The 20,482-nt window shown below is 35.4% G+C and overlaps 1 protein-coding gene across 2 annotated transcripts; it reads right to left on the bottom strand.

Moving 5' to 3' along the window:
• Window positions 1-243: 243 nt before the first annotated feature.
• Window positions 244-18,785, bottom strand: P24BETA2 (emp24/gp25L/p24 family/GOLD family protein). Of its 2 annotated transcripts, none has more exons than XM_011629966.3 (6): window positions 18,715-18,785; window positions 18,217-18,315; window positions 2,813-3,027; window positions 1,040-1,226; window positions 754-861; window positions 244-548 (listed from the first exon to the last, which is right to left on the bottom strand). In XM_011629966.3, exons 3-6 carry the CDS (start codon window positions 3,017-3,019, stop codon window positions 415-417), a joined length of 636 nt encoding a protein of 211 aa, XP_011628268.1. In that variant the 5' UTR covers window positions 3,020-3,027; window positions 18,217-18,315; window positions 18,715-18,785; the 3' UTR covers window positions 244-414. The 2 variants fall into 2 exon arrangements, with proteins under 2 accessions (XP_011628268.1, XP_088705211.1); XM_088849085.1 differs by lacking the exons at window positions 18,217-18,315; window positions 18,715-18,785 and adding exons at window positions 3,572-3,620; window positions 6,894-9,755.
• Window positions 18,786-20,482: the final 1,697 nt, after the last annotated feature.

Raw genomic sequence — 20,482 nt, 5'->3', positions numbered from 1 at the left:
AGAGAGAGAGAGAGAGAGAGAGAGCCTAATGGAGTTTATGAACATTGGTAACAAAGGGGCATTAGACAGGTGATCCATTGCCGTTATTTCTAGTGGTCAGTGAAACCCTTGGAAATGCTCCCACGAAGTGAAAATCCTACAGTGCAATCAGGTCTACAGTTTCTATACCATGGTTAATCATGAGAGAAAAAATAATGGCAAGACAGAAATCCTTTCCCCCCCCCCCCCCCCCCGTTCTCTATCTCTCTCAAAATATTTCCATGAATTAATTGATGAAAAAAACATGAACTCTTGTTGGTTTACAAAACACCTGCGAAAACTTTTAGTCCCTTAATAAGGGATTAGATTATGCCATGAAACAAGAAATTCTTGTGATCAAAAGAACAATTATGAAACCTACATTGCAAGGATGATCTAAACTCTGGAGGTGCCAAGCTTCCTTTCGAAGAGGCGGCGCAAAAGATAAACCTGAAGGACACTCACTCCAACAAGGGCTGCTGACTCGAAAAGAGCTTTGTGAATAGCCCTCCTGCTCATCCCCTCATTCACTGATGACAAAAGAGTTTTACAGAAACCATTAATTCGTTAATTGTGTCATGATATGAGAGAAGAGAGTTTACATGTGTGCATGCATTTGTGTGCGTGTTGTTTCTTGGACAGTGAGTGAAATAGAAGACCATATGAGGTGAGCTACAGGTGATCACCATATAGTTAAAGATGAATTCATGTAAAATTTTAAAGAAGGAAATTTACCGAGTGCTTGGCGTTCTGTTTGAGCCTCCAACCAGTGCTGCTCGAATTGCACATTGTAAAGGGCTTCTTCTAACTTGGCAATCTGTTCCAACAAGGGGTTGAAGTGCTCTGCGCACAATTCACATTGATTGAATAACAAAACATACATTGGCTTGCTTTGCGCACACAAATAAACTTGCTCAAGCATGTAGAGACCGAGACAGAGACAGAGAGACAGAGACAGAGACAGAGACAGAGAGAGTAGGGAACATTAAAATCAACGAGTAATGAAATACATGAAAGTTACCATCTTTTGCATGCTGCTCAAAGTATGCAAAATGGCCAACATGTATGTCAAAATCAATGGTTTCATGGTAGGGGGATTTGTTCGTAAAACAGAAGCGATGAAGTCCCTTGTGATGAGCCACAAATTCAAACTTCTCACTCGTTTTGTCACGGGCATCATGAATTTGATCCCCTGAAGGACCCTTCACCTGAAAATGTTACAAGACTTTAGAGAACATGAGAAGTAATTTTGAGATCTGCAATAACTTACATATGAAACAAACAGCACGAGTTCAAAGTTAATGAATGTCTTACGAGAGCAATAATTTTCATACCACAATGGATAAATTTACTACTCATTTTCTTATTGGCTACAATTTACGTAACACATAAACCTTAAACAATCTAAGGCACAACTCTAAATGCTGCTGAAAGACGTAGTTCCGGGGCTGGAAAATACTGCAATGGCCTGAAAATCTATTTCCACCCTAAATTCTAAAATTAAAAAGCTCCAAAATATGTACAGATTGAGCAGATTTATACACACTTAAAAATCTTGAAATGGATCGTGTACCTCACTTGTTACAAGATACACTATTTTTAGGTCTTGAAATTCTTTCTTTTTTTCAATATCCATACATCTTGAGGTTGAGATGATCAATTAGAGGGCTCTCCATTGGAACAACCTTATCTAGTGGGTTTTTAAGGTGCGCCTTACTTTTATAGTATACAGTATACGGCTGACGCCTTTTATAAACCTTTTCTTATTTATATGTTTCTTTTACGAATCATACTTCCCTAAAGCACAGGACTATCTGATGGAGACTGTAAACTCACCATTGAAACCCAGACTAAAAAGACACTAGCTCAACAAGTTAAGTCTAATGGTATCGGCTCAAACATTGTGGCATAAAGGAAGCGTAAAGTTCAGAACAGCACTGATATCCTTGGAGGGGTAAGGTCAACAAGTTTGTTGAAAATAATGCTGACATGAGGCATCCTAGAATTACGTCATCTAAATCAATATCTGGAATTACATCATCTGAATCAATATCTAGTCCACTATGGTTGTCCAAAATGCTGCCATCTTCCGAACCATCGCTCTTCCCCATAGAAGCTACTGGGATCATAAACATATCTATCCCTGTAACCTTGCTAGTTGGTTACCTCTAATCTGGAACCCAGTATTATACCCATTTTAGTTGAGAAAACAGAGTTTCTAGATCAGAGATAATGTGAGTGTGTCTTTTCATATTTGCAACATTGTACATAAAAAACAAACAAAAAAAAAAAAACAACTTAAACACAAGACAAGCAATGGCACTTAAAACTTATAACAAGGGCAATCACAATGTGAACAATGAATTTTGCCACACCAACTAAATCAAAACTAATATGCCATCAACAAGCCTATTTTTACCAATTTCAACATAGCATATAATTAAAAAACTAAATAATGAAAATATAAATGTAAATTTTGGTCAGAAAATGTAAATGTACTTATAAATGTACACTGTTCTATTGAAAAATAATAATCACTTGACCATTGTTGAGTATGCAATAACTAACATCAGCCTTCCCTTGTAAATGAGCCACCACTAATGTGACCCCATTCCTCCACTTGAGTATATCAAAGACCCCGAAGATTACTGGAGATGGCTGATGCCACTTGTAGCATACTGAACCATGTGCTGCAAGGCCATAGAATACAAGCCTGGACTTAAATCACCCAACTACTCAACCAAAAAAGTGAAAATCTAAGTGTCCATAAACAGAAGGAGCGAAGGAAACTCACCACAAGATCCACACCATCATCTCCATAGTGCCATGCATTTTCTGTCTTGATTACAACAAAAGACACATGAACAGTATCCCCTTCATACTGCACTGAATGAGAGAAACACTCCTCCCTATCAATAACAAATCTGATGCCGAGAGTTGGTTGCAGGCTTGATAAGACAAGGCATAAGGTTAAAGCATGCACCCATCTCGATAAACCCATGTGTAGTGCTGCATAAGCAAAGTCAAGATGAGATTAGAAAGCAGATGCTCACAAATCCACAACACCAAACTATGATAGCCAAGAAGGACGAAGGGATGGACAAGAACTAACAGATGAAGCCACGCTTAAATCTGCTCCACTAAATTGTGAGAACCGAGGATTAAAAACTTAGAAAATAGATAAGAATGATGGATTTGAAAAAGTTACTTAAAGGTCAAAACTCAGAAATTTCAACACAGCAATAAACTGTTTTTCTTTAAAAAACCAGCAATAATATCCTCACTGGTCCTGTTTGCCATAAGAGGCACTAATAATGAGAAAAAAGATAATTTCTGGAAATATGAGAACGACTTTGCCATTAAAAGATTAACAGCTATGGTTTTCCTAAATAGAACAAGAATTTCTCATCTTCTGTACTTTGATGCAAAACTGTTGAACACGTTGATAGAAATGAAAAGTAAACAAATTACAATGGAACACAATTTTCTTTTGTAGAACCATTTCAACTATCAAAGTATTTGACCACCAGTTTAAAAAAAGAGAGTCTTTTACCAGCTTGCAAAATGTAATACCATGTCTTTTTTTCTTCATTTTTTTTTCCCTGTTAACAAGTAAAACCACATCATGATTTTCTAAGACCTTCTAGCATAACAAATATTGCCAGCATATTACTAGAGATTACACAAAAGTTTGATTTAGATTTATGTCAAGTGGGACTTGTAAAATGCGTGTTAGTGTTCCCCATTGTTGGTTTATCATCAAGATTAGTGGGGCTCCTCAAGGTTGTATTAGAAGTTTGAGCACTTTAGGTAAAGGTAATTCTCCACCCTTGTTTATTTTTTGCGACAATGTTTGAAAGTGCCAATGAACAAGTTGAACATGCAAAGAATGTGAGCTAGATTGACTGGTGTGTCCCTTGGGGATGGTGTTGATAATGGCAAAAATATAATTTCTGGAAATATGACAATTTTTCATAAAAAGAAATGGCTGCAGTTTTCTTAAATATAACAAGAATTTCTCCTTGGTTGTATTTTGATGCGAAAGCTTTGAGCATGTTAATAGATTTTTTTCTTTAAGTGTTAGCTTTTAATAGGATTTAAAAGTAAACAAATTTCAAGGGAATATAATTTCTTTTGTAGTTTATCTATTATTATATTATCCCAGTTTTTTAGAAAGCAAAAGCTTTCCAAATTTTTTTTGAGAAATTACAGCAATAAGAAATTCTGTTGACAAGTAAAACCAAATTATGATTTTCTAAGAGATTGTAAAGTGAAATATTTGATCAGCAAATTATTAGAGTTTACACAAACTTTTGATTTAGATTTATATCAAATGGGACTTCTGAAATGGGCTTTTTGTTCTCCATTGTTGGTTTATCTATAATGATTACTGGGACTCCTCAAGGTTTATATTAGAAGCTCAGGTACTCCACCCTTGTTACTTTACACCACAAAGGTTGAAAGTGCCAGTAAGCTAATTGAACATGCAAAGAATGAGGGTAGATTGATTGGTGTTTTCCTTGGGGGTGGTATTAACAGGGGTTCTCATTAGTAGTTATGATGATGCTATATAATTAGACATGTCTCATAGAATAATTTATGTTTTGAAAGAGACTAGACTCTAGCTGTTGAAAAAAAATGATTTTGAAACTCAATTTATCATCAAGTCGAGAGAATGGAAATTCCCAAGCCAAATATAGAAGGCTATGAAGCCCCATTGGTTGAACACTCTCAAATCAACACAAAAAAAAGTAACACCATAACATATCAAACTCAACAGATCTGAATACGCAGCTAACCGTCTTGCCATCATTGCCCCTAAGAAACAACAGAGGATATTGATAATCTTCACCATACTTACCGGGATTTTCCATTTATGAAGGCCCTCCTGCTCCCAGAACATGGTTATGTGCGGTTATGTATTACAGGAGTGGGAACGAGTTCCCATTCTCTTAGGAACGTGTTCCCCGTATTAAGGAAACTCTTTCCACTAAGAATGTTAAGTAAGAGTCCCCTCTTTCCTTTGAAGCGCCCCAGTATGGGAAATACAAAATGCATTATAAGGTTAATTTTGTGTTTCAAAGAGGGGAACATGCTATGCTAAACCATATTAGGAAGGGAATCTGAGCATCAAAGTCCTGACTTTGTCCGAGCCCATTATCAAGTTCCATTGAAGTACGTACGATTTCAGATGCATAATGGGAGTATTAGAATACCGAATGATACATTTTCATAAATGATGTTTTGAGTTATGTTACTTTGATGCATATGTATTAGAGGTGCATCAGTGGCGGACATATATAAACAGTGATAAGCACATGATCATTTCCAGATATTTTTACATGTTTGGAAAGCATTTACAATGTCTTGGCATAAACTTAATCCTTTCTTGTTTCACATAGACATATCTGGATATTGACAATACATATGGAATCATAGTTTGATGGCAACCAAACCATAATTGTTTTTCTTTTCTTTTTTTCCTTTGAGCTATCATGCAATATTTTACCATGATAATTCTTTATAACGAGATGGGAAAGTAGTACGTTTGTCTTGGACATTTTGTTGCCTCTTTATATAGTAAACGTGTGCCAATTTCCACCCTTTGTCATGGCTAAACAATCTTCATGCTATATGTATATACTACAAAATAATGAATAATATTTTCCAGATTTTTATGAAAGTTTACTATTTCTATATATACAATGCTCATAAGATAGGAAGCCTCTGGTAGGGATATATCCTTTGCTCCTGCTACTGCTCCAATTCCATGAAACTAAAGCTCTAAAGGCGCATATCTATATTAATCAAGTTGATCTCTTTTATCAAACATAATAAATTAGAACAACATATCTTGTTATTCTAGTAATCTAGTTTACTTCCTTACTTTTCTTGTTTTCATGCCATGCATGAGCCATTTTCTCATGCATGTGTATAAAGATATGGATCGCAAAGTGTCCCACAGAAATCATAGCTAGATTTAACAGAAGATAGTTATCAATCCAGAAACATGCGATAGGGATCCAAGTATTGATCAAACAAGAATATCCACAATGTAGAGCATTAGTAAAAAAACAAATGATGACATTGACAATAATTGCACGAGCAATGTTAAAACAATAAAAGTAATATTTCTTTATTCATCAAAAATAACTCACAGGATCCAACTCCCCATGCATTTTCAATTATGTTCCCGTCATAGTTCTTTTTTTCAATTATGTTCCCGTCTTCAACTTCATAAGCCCAACAGTAGGATCAATGAGTAATAAACATCCTTACGCTTTTGTTTTTGGTTTTGGGGATAAGGAGCATCTTAGGCAATTCATTCTCAGATCTGGCATCTACATGGCTTGGATGATAATTCAATTGAACGATACTTATAATCAGTATGTGACAATGCCCTAAAGTAGAGTGGTAGTTCTCAAAATAACTGTCATTTTTCCTAAAATGCGGAAGCCCAAGTGAGAGATTCACAAGATTTACGCAGAAGCGTGCTGGTTGAGAAAATAAATAATGCCCTGAACTAATGTATAGAAAAAATTGGTCACCTTCAAGACAGAGAAGTATGAACCAGTCAACCCAGAGTATTTACCAATCATTAATTTAGAGTTTCATTTTTCTTTTGGACACTGAAAAGGAACTAAAACGCAAATTCCAAGAGCTGAAACACATAACAGACTAAGCCTTCATAATTAAAGGTTCGAATCAAGATTTATTTGATATCCAATAGCTATTACGCATCAAAGTGAATCATTAGACCAAAAAAAGGTAATTAGTTAAGATTTCTTCTTTTTTATAAATGTATAATCAACATTTATTCTTGAACTATTGATGATGAAGCCCCCAAAACATATCACTAATCTCATACACCCTACCTTGCAGAAGTTGATCTGCATCATATGATCCTGCGAACAATTGAAACAAACCACAAACATCCACAATATGGAAACAACAATGATAAAAAGTAACACAATCCCAGTAATTAGAATCATAACAACCCTAGAATTATACATAATTCATCAAGTAAAAGTGAATCTACAAAAGAAATGCTTAGAAAAAAATATAAGAAAATAAGCTGTACGATCCAAATCTTCTAAAAAGTAAAAAGAAAACATAAAAAAGAAAAGAAAAAGAAAATGCTTATTTACAATCAACTTCCCAAATATACAAACACATCAATTAATATTAGAAAAAGGAATGAGATTTACAGATCAACTGTAGAATAAATTAAGGAAACAATTCAGGGAAGGCATACCTTCAAGGAGAAAAAATTGCAGTAAAAAAACCCTAAAAATTTGAGGCTTTGCTAAAAGCATGAAACTCTTGTTTCAAGTTTGTTTAAAGAATCCTTGATGCTCGGGAAAAATGACAAGGATATCCTAAAGAATCTCAAAATGACAAAGGCGTACTAAATATGTATCTCACAAAACTAAACTTGACCCAAAATTCAGTGACCAAATTTTATGAAGGTTTGAAACTTCGCATACAGTACAGAAATTTATGTGGGTCACAAATCCATCCTGTTTTTAAAACAAGTAAAGAGGGAGAAGTGGTAAAGGTTGCCACAACTTGGACTTCGAAGAAATTTAATAAAAAGGGGAAGCATACGAAACGTTGATGTGATCACAGAAAAGGTATGTTTACCTAGACACCTCAAATCTGATTGGTTTTTGGTATTGATCATAGAATTCAATTCTAGCCCACACATGGAGTCTTAGACCACTTTGGAAGCTTTCCTATAAACCCCAGGGTCCAAATTACCATAATACCCCAAAACCATAAAACTTAGTAAAAAAATACACCCCAAGTTAATCTTTTACCCAATTGACCTGAAACCTATACCATCTTTGAATGTGAATTAGTATTTGGTAATCTTGTACTAAGTAAAGGCATTGTTGGCTTTTCATACATCTGGATTATGTATAATACTTATGTGTCCTTGTGTTTGACTATCTACCTATATTTCAGAATTCCATAGTTTCAATTTTTTTTACTGTTTGGGCTGATAAAATCAGAATTTATTGATCTCTTTCACTCGGCACATATTTGATTTGTACCTAGCTTGTACTCTCACTCACCATTAAAGATAGAAACTATACATCAAAAGTAGGCATAAATGCCAATAAGTTACAAAAGCAAAAATCCAATGGCTGAAAGAAAGAGAATTATGCACATACAAAAAAGTATATCAATCAAATGGCTTGAATTACACATCACTGTGCTTTACATAAAGGGGCATGATATTTATATTCAAATTCGTGGAATTCGTCTCTGCCATATTTTTTTTTGATATCAAGGTTTGAAAATTTTCAATTAAAGCGTGGCTAAGTTGAAATCTCATAGTACTCATTTGACAGAGGTAAGCTTCTTGAGCAAAACAACTCTGTGACTCAAAAATAATATTCAAATTTTCTACCTTAGAAAACGCATTAAAGTGGTTATTATTTACTGAGATATAGACCATAGTATGGGTCCATTGAGGTCATCATTGTTGGGAACTGAGACTTGCCGATTGCCCCTTGTTGCTGTGAACCCCCCACTACAACAAATTTGATAACTCAAAACCAACTCACCTATCACCCGCAAATCGATTTCAAGAAACTGAAACACCTACGAACTATATATGGTATCATAAATTTAGAAAAAATAGAAAGAAACTATGAGAAGCAAAAACAGAAAATTCAAGACCACAACATATCACAACCCACAATCCAAACACCACAAATATATGTGGTTCACCTAATTCGGCTACATCCACGAGAAAACGCACAAAGAAATGAGATCATTATTATAGAATTTACAAGACTGGGTAAATACAAGGGTTCCGAGATAATTGGCAAATGACCATTGATTCCCCTTTTCACTACCATGAAAGAACCACAAGACCAAACTCCATTGTCAACTCTATCACCATGGCTCTACCTATCATAGCAAATGCCGATGAAATCCCTTAAAAAAGGACACAATGGTAGCTAGGGTTTTGATCAAAACCCCCAATCTCAACCTCAACAAAAACTCTCCTTCACAAGCAAACATTTTCCTCTCTACAAAATGGTTTATAAAGCCCCTTCTTAAAGTGGCTTTTATAGTGACTAAAATGCCCTTCAACAAAAGGAGAAGATTCCAATTGGGTGGTGATTTTGTATCATCGACCCAACAGTCTCCACTTTGATACATAATAACACCCTTACCTTGCCAACCATATATAGCTATTCTTTTGTTCTAGAACCTAGAGAACATAGTCAACCCTACAAGCTCTCTAGCCAAGTAGCTTCCATGAGCATACCTTGCTCATCTTACTTTATTTTTATTCTTTTCATGCAAAATCCACCTTTTTTTACTCTCTCATCAATGGTGTTTGAGGCCATGCCACCTCCTCACATGTTGTGTTGCCTACAAGCATGGACCAGTGCTTGATCTCGTATCACCGAGATCCTTCCAATACGTCTCTTGCACAAAGGCCTGTAAATACTCAAAACCTTGGTAATAGTTGCCCAATCTTCTCAAAATCCAAAGTCCCCATTTGGCTCCATTCCAAATTTTCCTTGCTAACCACAAACCAAATAAGAAAACAACAAACAAAAAAATAACAACCTTGTATTTTAACCATTACAATGATCAAAATTAATACTAGAGTACAGTATAACATTCTATTCACATCAGTCCCGCGACCAAATTTTGAATGTTGGATTGAAGAAAATTCATGAGGTGCTTCCATCTTTACATCCTCTTTTGAAAGCCCCAAATTCTCATTTTCTCCACCTGGCTGAGTATCTATGCCAAGCCCTTGCTTCGCACCATTAAGATCTTCCATTGTCAAACCATGTACCACTTGTTGAGCTTCATTTACCTTTTCATTTAAAATCATACTCCCTAACAATTTGCCCAAAAATTTACCTTTTCATTCAAAATCATACTCCACTTTGCCCAAAAATTTTGCAACTTTACATATCAAGAGAAGAACATGCCTTACATTTTCAAAATTCTAAACATTCCTTTATGCTAGGTTAGTGATACAAAATCACCACCCTATAAGATTTTCCCTTATGTTAGACACAGTAAAGAACATTCTACGTGGGGGCTTTATAAGCTGTTTTGTCGAGAGAAAAAAGTGTACAAGTGAAGAACAATTGTTGCTGAGGTTGAGATTGGGGTTTTGGACAAAACCCCAATTACTAGTATCCCTGATTTTTGGTGTTTTTCAGCAGCATTTTCCATTATCGGTGGAATCACAGTGATGGAATCGACATTGGAGGTTCGTTTGTTGGTTCTTTTGAAGTGGTAGAAAGGGTAATTAGTGGTGCTTTCCAGATTTTGAGGTAACTTTTGTCTACCTAATATTGTAAATCTTCCCTGATAATGACATCATTTCCTTGCCGTTTGTCTGTGGATGTAGCCGGATTGAGGTAAATCTTGTAAATTCACGGTGTTTGGATTGTGGTATATAGAATTTGTAGTTTTGAATTTCCTATTTTTACTTTTGTTGATTTCCTTTTCTTGCCCCAAATTTACTACACAAATATAGCTCTTGCGCATTTGGGTTTGTTGAATTTGAGTTTGCTAGTGATAGGCAAGTTGATTTTGAGGCATTGAATTTATTGTAGTGGGGCTTCACCACAACAAGGGGCAATCAAGCAAGTCTTTGTTCCCACCAAGTGATATCAAAGCTCATGGGATGTCTGTAGTAATTTGGGAAAATGGCTAGGTACAAATTTGAGTAGAGAAGTTTGATGGGATGAAAGAAATTGAACTTTAAAAAATTAAAAAGTTCACGATATCCAAGTGATATCCAAGAAACCAAGGAGTATGAAGAATCATGCTTGGGAAGAATTGGATAAGAAGGTGCTCACCACTCTTTGCTTGTGTTTAGTGGATGAAATATTATTTAATGGAAAAAGTTTCTATAAATGTTAATTTCTAAAGAATCAAATTACGGCGCACCTCAAAACTTTCACTAGAAGATGTTGTTTTGATGCCCAAATATCCTCAAATTGATCGTCGACCTCAAGAAACATGGACTTGAGAAAAAAATGGATTTTAAGCTATGTAAATAGTGCATTTTGTAATGCATTTTTGGACTGTCAATTTTCAAGATTTTCGAGTTTTCATTGATCTACTTGATCTACACTATTTTTGAAGCTTTAAATTTTATAATTACAGATGAAAATGTATTATAAGGCTATCACAAAGATTTCCAGTACTGAAATCACATTTCACGACACTATTTGAAGGTGTACTTTACTTTGATTGTTTAGAGCCTCGGCTCTAAACAAACCGCACCCTTATTTATTTAACATAGTTGGAGAAAAGATGATAGCAAATTTATAGGCAAAGTTTAAAACTTGCACCAAACCAAATCCCCTCCCAATTGTACTCTGAGGGTGAAACATGGTATGAAATGTTGGAACACTTGGATGAATTTAACAACACAATTTCTCAACTCGACAGTACCAAAGTGAAGATGGAGAGGAAAATAAGACGATAATGTTGCTTTGCTTGTTATTAGAGTGTTATGGCAATTTTTGTTATTATTTTGAATTGTAACAAGGAGGAATCCCTGTTCACTCAAAAACAAAAACATGGAGGAATACCTCAAATTGGACTCTATAGAGCTCTCCTTGCCAGTGAACTCCAAAAGAAATTTCGATGGATGGTTTAATGGTTCAAGGATGGATACTCTTGTAACAAGAGACCAATGGGATGAACATTATGGTTTATTAAGAAATTCCTTATGGGGCAAACGTGGTTTTCAATCAAAGTTGAGGGGGTCATATGACAAAAGCGATTGTTGGTTTTGAGGAAGCCCGACCACATAAAGAAAAATTGTTCGGCAAAAAAGAAGATAAATTCCTTAAAGAGTTCCAGTTTGGGAATGTCCAGTTTGGGAATGGAACGACAAGGTGAAGCCCATAATGAAACTCACCAAGTTGGAGAATCAATATCCAGTTCACTGCTTGTATCGAAGAAGTGTTGATGGTGGGATGAAATTCCATGTACTATCAAAGTTGGATTCTTAATAATGGAGTCACGCATCATATATACTCGCTAGATCATGGTTTAAGGCATTTAAGCATGTGAAGGCGGATTGGCATCAATTGGAATGAGTCAACGACAAAAACAATTAGAATTGGCTCAATTCACATAAAGATGTATGGGATGTTAGGTTTAGTGATAGCCAAACTCACCATTGCTATGTTTTCTTAAAAGGATTAGGAGTATTATGGTGGTAGGGTAAAAGGCAAAAAGAGATTTCTTGGGGAACAAGAAAGAGACCATATAAATCTCTACATAAGGGGGTCAAGGAAGCCATAATATTCATCATTTTCATAGTTGCCAAGATCTCATAGGTGGCTATCCCGCTCTAGAATCTCGCTCTGAGAAAGGGATCTTCAAAGGATATCAACTTTTAAATTTTGGGATCTTGATCCCCATTGTTAGGAATCCCGATTTCTACTATTAGGGATTTTTTATCATGACATCAAAGACCAAGTTTACAACGGAACTCATGATTTTCTTAATTTATAACCAGCTAGCAACACAACAATACTTTTAATACATTTGCATTGCTTTCTAGTTATAAATCAATAAATCCCTACTTTAAAAGTATTTATAATCTTTGACTATGCATACTTTTTAATGTTTGGAGCAAGATTCTCAAAAGGTTGGAATCAAGATCCCAAAATGTTGGGATCAAGATCCCCAAAATGCTGAAATCTCAATCAGTAACATTTGGGGATTTAGACCCCTAATATATACAATGTATAGATGACGCTCCCAACATAGGTATCTTTTAGCATTTCATGATCCCACGCTCCAAATCCTGATCGCACTTCTGGTCCTACTCCCAATCCCAAGAATTATGATTATTTAAATGGTCATCCTTTTGAAGTCATAGGAAGGGATCTCCAAAATATAGATGGGTCTCTAAGAGATAGAGACATGGTCTCATAGAGAATAACAGTATTCCCAATGCGTTGTGTTGGTTCAGTTTCCACTTCTAGAGAGAAAGTCTCTATGTTGCTCTTGAGATTCTCTTTCTAGTAGCAGCGTAGAGTGGGAAGGAGGTAAGTTGATTGACAATGTTATTCGTTAGGGAGAGCGGGTATAGAAGGAAAGGTTAACGAGGGTTTTAACAATGTTTAGAGATATAAATCATAACTATAATCTTTATTGTTATAGTGAGTTTTACTTGTTGAATATGTGAGTGTATCCCATTGAGGTGAAGCCCATAAATCTGTGTCATTGTGGTATGGTTTTGATTTTATTTTATTTCTTGCACTCCATCAATGGTTTGTATTCATCTATTTTGCATTTAGCCAACTATATACACGATCTTGGATATATCTTGGTACTTAGGTTTCCTAGTTCCACAAGGGAGGGAGTCCCGAGGATTACTATCCTAAATATCAATTCTCAAAATAGTTGAAGTAATGTGATGAATTGAGAATGGCCAACGTTCAAGAAGACAGATTCTCCTAGGCACATGCCCAAATATTCAAGAGGGGTGGAACCAGGCCCCAAAGTATGTTGTTTAGGGGTCCTATTCAGATCCGGGTATGAATCCAATATTTGGATCCGAAATTTGGATCCGGATCTGAATAGTATTTCGAATCGAATCCGAGTTGGGGTGGATCCGATCCGAATCTAACCTGAATTTTAAAAAATACTATACATATACATATATTAATTTATATTTATAATATATATAATACTTTTAATAACTTTAAAACCTTATCCCAACCGTCATGTGAACTTTGTAAAATTAATCTTCACTATTCAATTTGGAGAACCCTAATCTTTCCTCCCTTATCTCTCTCTCGTTCTCTTTCAATATTGAAATAAAAAACTAGGGTTCCTCTCTATGGTCTCTCTAAGTTGTTGTGACTCGAGATCTGTAAACTCATCTCTCTCTATTGAAAATCTCTCTCATCTCTCTTTCTATTGAAACCCATCTCTCTCATCACTCTCTACGCCATGTCTGTGCTTCCGCCTCTAAGAGCGCTCCTCTGTCTCGTCGTTGAAGTTCAATCACTCCAAACTGGTAAGTCTAATCTATTTGGAGGAGTTCAAGCTCAGCATCGATGCTCCTATAATAGAACTCAAAGGGTGGATTCTATGGCCATGGTTCTCAAGAAGGCGATATGAGAGAGAGAGAGAGAGATCGTAACAATAATAAGACAGTATTTGATGTTTTTGTTTTCTTTTTGTCACTAATATTGCTAAGAAATGGTTTTTGGTTCTGTGTTTTGTCTTGTAGTTTCTTAATCTTATCTTTTGTTTTCAGTTTTGGCTCTACAATGTAAAAAATTATGTATATGTACATATTAGTAAATAACATGGGAACAAGAAGCTCAAGGAGCCATGAGTTTTCCATATCTTTAGAGGCTTGTCTAAATTTTTTATTCTGTCTCTAGATTTTTGGTTCTCTCTCTCTATTTGTTGAGACAATGATTCGTTGTTTTGCTATACTTGGACATATGTGTAAGCTTTTCCTATCGATAATGTACTTATGTTCCTTCTTTGTGTTTGGGCATGCATATCTATGTGCTTTGTGTATGTACAGACATGGGTATCCCCATGATATTTATTCCTTTGGACAAAATTGGCTCTCTCTCTCTCTAGCCCCTCTCTCTCTCTCTCTCTCTCTCTCTCTACCAGTATTTCAGCTTTTGATGGTGTGGTTCTAGACAGCATGTATTTTCATGATGGAAAGTATAATGGAAAAGAAACAGCAATGTTGGTCATGTGCATGCAGAGAAGCAGTTTTTAAAAGCAGGCTTCCTTTCGAAGATTCACTTTTCGCAGAGATGGCCAAGTCTTATATGAACAGGTCTCTCCCTCTCTCTCTCTGATCCAGATTCAGATCTGATCTCATCCGGATCCGGATCCGGATCTGGGTAGACTCCTCCCTTTGAATCATCAGCTTCTCTGCGATGAAAGCATCAATGGTGAGCTTGAACTCCTCCTCCAAATGGATTAGGCTTACCTGTTTTGAGCCATTGAAAAAGGGAGCTGCAAAGAGAGATAGAGCAATTCTCCCACACTAGTACACAAATGAAGTTGCAAGTTTAGCAGAACCTTTTACATACTTGATCCCATCCACATCCATTAAACATATTTCAACATAACAATACCCAAAACTTGAACAGGAAAACTGAAGAAAGAAGTTTATGATGAATCAATGGAAAATGAAAACTAATAAATTAAAGGAGAACAGATAAACAATAGTAATTCAGGCCAAACATAAGTAATAATTTGAACATACCTAAGGTTTCTTCCATAACCCAGCTAGGGTTTCAAAAGCCGGGGGCTTTCCCTTCCTTTTTATGAAAATAGTCATGTGAATGACCACTCAAGGCCCCGGTATGCACCACTTAAACAATATTTCATTCAAGGACATTAAATGTCCATGCAATGAATAAAATGACCCAAAAGTCCTAACTTAAACACAAAATACTTAATGACAATTATTCACTCGATAAACAAAGTATTCCATTAATACTCTAAGTATTTTCTAAACAACTTCTAAAAATTAACAAATTATCAAAAAAAAAAAAAAAAACCTAAAATCCCTAAAAGAACTTAAAATCCCCATAAATAAACCCTAAAATTCAAAACTGAATAATCCTGTGAAATTAAACAAAAACTAAAACTATGAATAATTTTGTCCTGCACCAATCTCCCCTAGTTGGAGAAAACTTATCCTCAAATTTTAAAGTAGGCTAAGATGAATCCAACATCAAAACCAGTTTCTTCTTATTTGTTGGCTCAAATATTATTGGTGGTAAGAAGAAATCCTCCAGAAACGGATTCTGGTCTTTATAATAAGGAATTGATACAAACTAATTAAATTCGGCTATCCCTAAAATTGCTTTAAAAAAAGAGTAGGAAACTTCAAACCCAATTTTTCAGCCTTTAGAAGCTTTCTCGTTATCTATTTCATTACTCTCTAAATCCAGGGCCATAAATTGTGGTTTATCAATCAACTACACTTGCCCTAGTCTCTTGAATGTTCCACCTCTTCAAAATCCTTGAGATCTTCAAAGGCCTTTGATCAGTCCCCCTACAGCACCTTCTTCATATTTTCACGAGCAATATCCTCTGCCATAACATCTTCATCTTCATCTTGATCCTTATCATAGATCATATCTCCTTTAAGATCTTGTTGTTCATCGGAGTGTATATCGAAGATTGGTGGCAAATCTCAATCTACAACTTGCTAATTTTAGATACAATCTTGTCAAAATCAAGAATGTCCTTCAAATCGAAAACCCCATAGCGATGTTCCTCACATCAAGATCTTCTCTGACTTTCCTCTTTTACTCGACTCTCTACACGGAGTTCGGAGGTGAAAAAGGTCGTACTTAACATCGTCTTGGGTGAAAAGTTCACCATCTTGTTTATGAATAGTGCCCGGAAGTTGTTGTGCGAGCTAATGGACTTGATTTTTTAGGTCTTCAATAGCCTCATCTCTGGGGCCACAAAATGAGCCTAAAAAAGCCCCCCTTCCCGGCCCCCTTCTCACTGCCATGGGTACGCCGAAATCACAAACCATAGGCAGAGAATCAACAAAACCTCGCTAAAAACAGCAAGATCTAGGATGAATTTGGCCAAACTCAGCCCACAATCAGTAAAACCTAGACTTAGTTGTAGTTTTCTGGCCTTGTTGTCAAAGAAAGCCTAAGCTCTAATACCAAATTGAAGCCAGAAAATTGAAGTAACACAAAAAACAAACAGCAATAATTCAGGCCAAAAACAAGTAATAATTGAAGAAACCTAGGGTTTGTTCCTAATTCAGCTACAGTTTCAAAAGCCGGGGCTTTTCCTTCCTTTTTCTGAATATAGTCATGTGAATGACCACTCAAGTGCCCCACAAACCTCTTACGTATAATATTTCATTAAATGTTCAAGGACATTAAATGTCCATACAGTGAATAAATGACCCAAAAGGCCTCGCTTAAATAAAACACTCATAATAGCAATTTTACCCTTGGTAAAATAAAATATTCCACAAACGCTTAAGTATTTATCTAAACAACTCCTAAAAACCTCAAAATATAAATAAATAAACCTAAAATCCCTAAAAATTGTGAAAACTCTAAAAAATAAACACAAAAGTTAAAACTAAATATACACCCTTTGAAATTAATCAGAATATATTCTCTCAAAAAAAAAAAAAAATATAAAATCTCTCAAAAAAAGAAATTAATCAGAATATATATAATGTTTGTCCTGAACCTAAATGATAAATAATTAGAGAAATGACATCAGTTCAAATACATATGAAGAGCTTGAATGAGACAAGCATATGAAATGACACATCAGTATCACAAATCAACAAATGCAGCTTCAAGCAGCTGCCAATACATGAATGGTATCCATTGATAAGCCCAATCAACTTGATACATTTCTCATCAAAAAATGATAGCAACAATGACAACAGGCTTGTCAACTACTACCAAAATAAAGGACCTTAAGTGAACCTAATTATGGTTGGACACCTTGGCTTAATGATTAGGCCATAAAGGCCATAGCACTAAGATCCCCAATCAGCAATCTCGCCCAAAAAGAAAAAAGCAATCAAGGAACAACAGAAAAATGGGAACGTAAAATCAAGTTACAAATGCAATCCTGAAACAAAAATGGATACCAAAGGGAAAATGGCAAGATTTTGACATAAGTGCTTGGAAGAAAGGCAAGAGAAGATGGTTTAAACACAGGCGGAATGGCAGAAATGCACCTATTACAGATGATTTAACTCCCAAAATATCTCAAATTCAGAAAAGAAAGGCTCACAAAATTGAGTTAAAAACTTGAACTTTTTCTATATATGTGCAAGTGTGAAAGGCTATGGTTTGATAGTTTGAAAGATGAGGAGGTGGTCTACTTATAAGTTGCTGTAAGAGAAACAGAAGTGATAAGGATGAAAAAAACAGACAAATAAGCATAAATATGCAATTAACCTAGATTCAAATAAACAAATTTGAGAGCAAAATCTAATCATTCTCCAAGCACTCACAAACTATGTTTACTGCAGATTTGTACAATCAATTTCTATGCATTCAAAAGTTACAAAGCTAAAAGGCTCAATCCCTAGTCAATTCCAAGTAAAAAACAACAGCTTCTAAGAAGAACAAGGGTTAGGGCTACTCCAAAAAAAAGAAAAAAATAAATTCTAGGATGAGGAAAATATCTTACCTTTAGCAACGTGCCTGTAATTTGACACCTGATGAGCTTCAAATGGGAGCCTAAATGGACTTTGGAATTTGGATTTCAGCGAATTTGCCAAGGAATCCTCTGCAAATATTGAAAAATAAATGAGAAGAAAAAGACCGAACGAGAAAATTTTGTATAAACATTGAAAATTCCATGATAATCAAAGCTGAAACTGCACGATAACCATGCTTCTAATTCATCACATAAAAAGTGAAAATTCTACAACAAAAACAAGATATAGGAACAAAAAAAAAGCAGATAAACAGAGACCAGACAGGGTTTCGATCTAGCAAACCACCACAAGAAGAGAGAGGGGGAAATAGAAAAGGAACAGAAGGGTCAGATCTGATTGAAGAAGGATGAGGGTTTAGAGAGAAGATGCAAGGAGAGTAAGAGGAAAAACGAAACAACATCAGAGAAGACACTAGGAAATATAGAGAGAGAAACCAGGGGGAACGGTGGGGACGAGAGAGAAAGTACCTGAGATGGAGAGGGAGCAGTGCAACGATGAGTGCAAAGTCTCTCTGTTTCTGCTACCTCTTCATTACCACAAAGAGGAAAAAGTTTTGCAAAACTGAATCACATTTAATCGCGTGGGGTGAAATTGAGCGCCGTACCTTGGAGGTTCCTCTGATTCCCGATGGAAAATGGTTTGATAGGGCTGCGGCCCTATCAAAATAAGTAAAGCCTTACCTCAGAAATCTAAAATTAAAAAGAAAACCTTTATATTGATTATCTAACATTGTCGTTGAGAAAAAAAAAAGAGGATTTCAATGTCTAAATGTACTGTATATTATAGCAAACATCTATACCATTCATTTTGCCTTACATCTACTTGATCTATACCATTTTTTTAGCTTTTTATTTTATTGCCTGTGTTGAAAATTGATTTTAGAGTCTCACAGAGATTTTGTTACTTAAAGTGCTTTCGGGACTAGGTTTTAAGGTGAGGCTTTATTTTGTTTTCATAAAGCCTAAGCCTTATAGAAACTTCATTCATTCTCGAAACTTGGGCCCGACTTGAATTTCCCTCAAGAGCGTGCTCGGTTTACTCCCTTGGGTAAAAGGCATCTAGGATTAGTTTCAAGACCTCAAATTAATCTAAAAATCAAAGTCTTAATTATATATTATAAGCACTTTGCTTACTTTAAATAGTTGAAAAACGACTATGATGATGATGCTACACTCTAAGCACTTCAAAGAATTAAGGTCTTAATAACGAATAGAAACCCTCCAATTTTCAGAGGGTGAAATCTAAGTGTTAGAAAACTCAAATGTCAAATTTTGTTTGGAGAATGCTCATCTAAGGACACGATTTCTATGAGTCCATGAACTCACACGTAGAAATGCGGGCCCCTTAATAATTTATTTTTGAAATAGAAATTGTTCTTAATTTTTAGGAAATATATAATCTTTAACATGGAGATTATTAATCAGTAAAAATAAATAAATTTTAAAAACTAAAAATGATATTTTTTGGAGAAAAAATTTGACCCATTGATTTTACTTTTTTTTTGGCAGACTATTAGTTATGAGTCATGGTTTTGGTGGACAATGTAGATCTTCGAGCCCACATAGTGGTGGGTACGGGCTTGGACGCACCAAACAATTTTCCATCATCTAATGATTCTAAGGTAGTTACCAAACTTTCATATTGACAAAAATCCTCTCAAGTAGGTCATCTGACCGAGGGAGTAGAAGTAAACTATGCTCCCAAGAGAGAATAGTACATGGGGTAGGATGTACTAATCTAATGATTCTAAGGTAGTTACCAAACTTTCACATTGACAAAATCCTCTCGAGTAGGTCATCTGAGTAGAAGTAAACTATGTCTCCCAAGAGAGAATAGTACATGGAATAGGATGTAATAAAATTATTTATTTTTCTCAAGGTGGTCAAAATCACCATAAATTGCTAGATCTGAAATTGGATGGCTAGGGGTGTTTATTGGACGGAAAAGGTTAAAATAAGGCAAAAGTTTTATGGAAAAGAGTAGAGCCTCGCTACAAAATTATAGTTTTTGGCGTTGGAAAACCTTCAAATCGATCATCTCTACCTTACCTATATAGCTATAAAAAAAAAAGATTTCAAGCCCCAAAAATAGTGCATATTATAATATATTATCTAGATCGTCCATTTTCAAGTGTTCATGGTTCATCAAGATCTGTACTATTTTTTGGGTTAATAATTCATGATTAGTGGTGAAAATAGATTTTAGATCTATCTCAGGATTGTCTATGCCCGAAGT

Source organism: Amborella trichopoda, chromosome 10 (assembly GCF_054954075.1).
Source record: "Amborella trichopoda isolate Santa Cruz 75 chromosome 10, AtrichopodaSantaCruz75HAP2 v2.0, whole genome shotgun sequence".
NCBI lineage: Eukaryota > Viridiplantae > Streptophyta > Magnoliopsida > Amborellales > Amborellaceae > Amborella > Amborella trichopoda.
The sequence above is the reverse complement of the archived record's forward strand: the minus strand, read 5'-3'. Positions and strand labels throughout refer to the sequence as shown.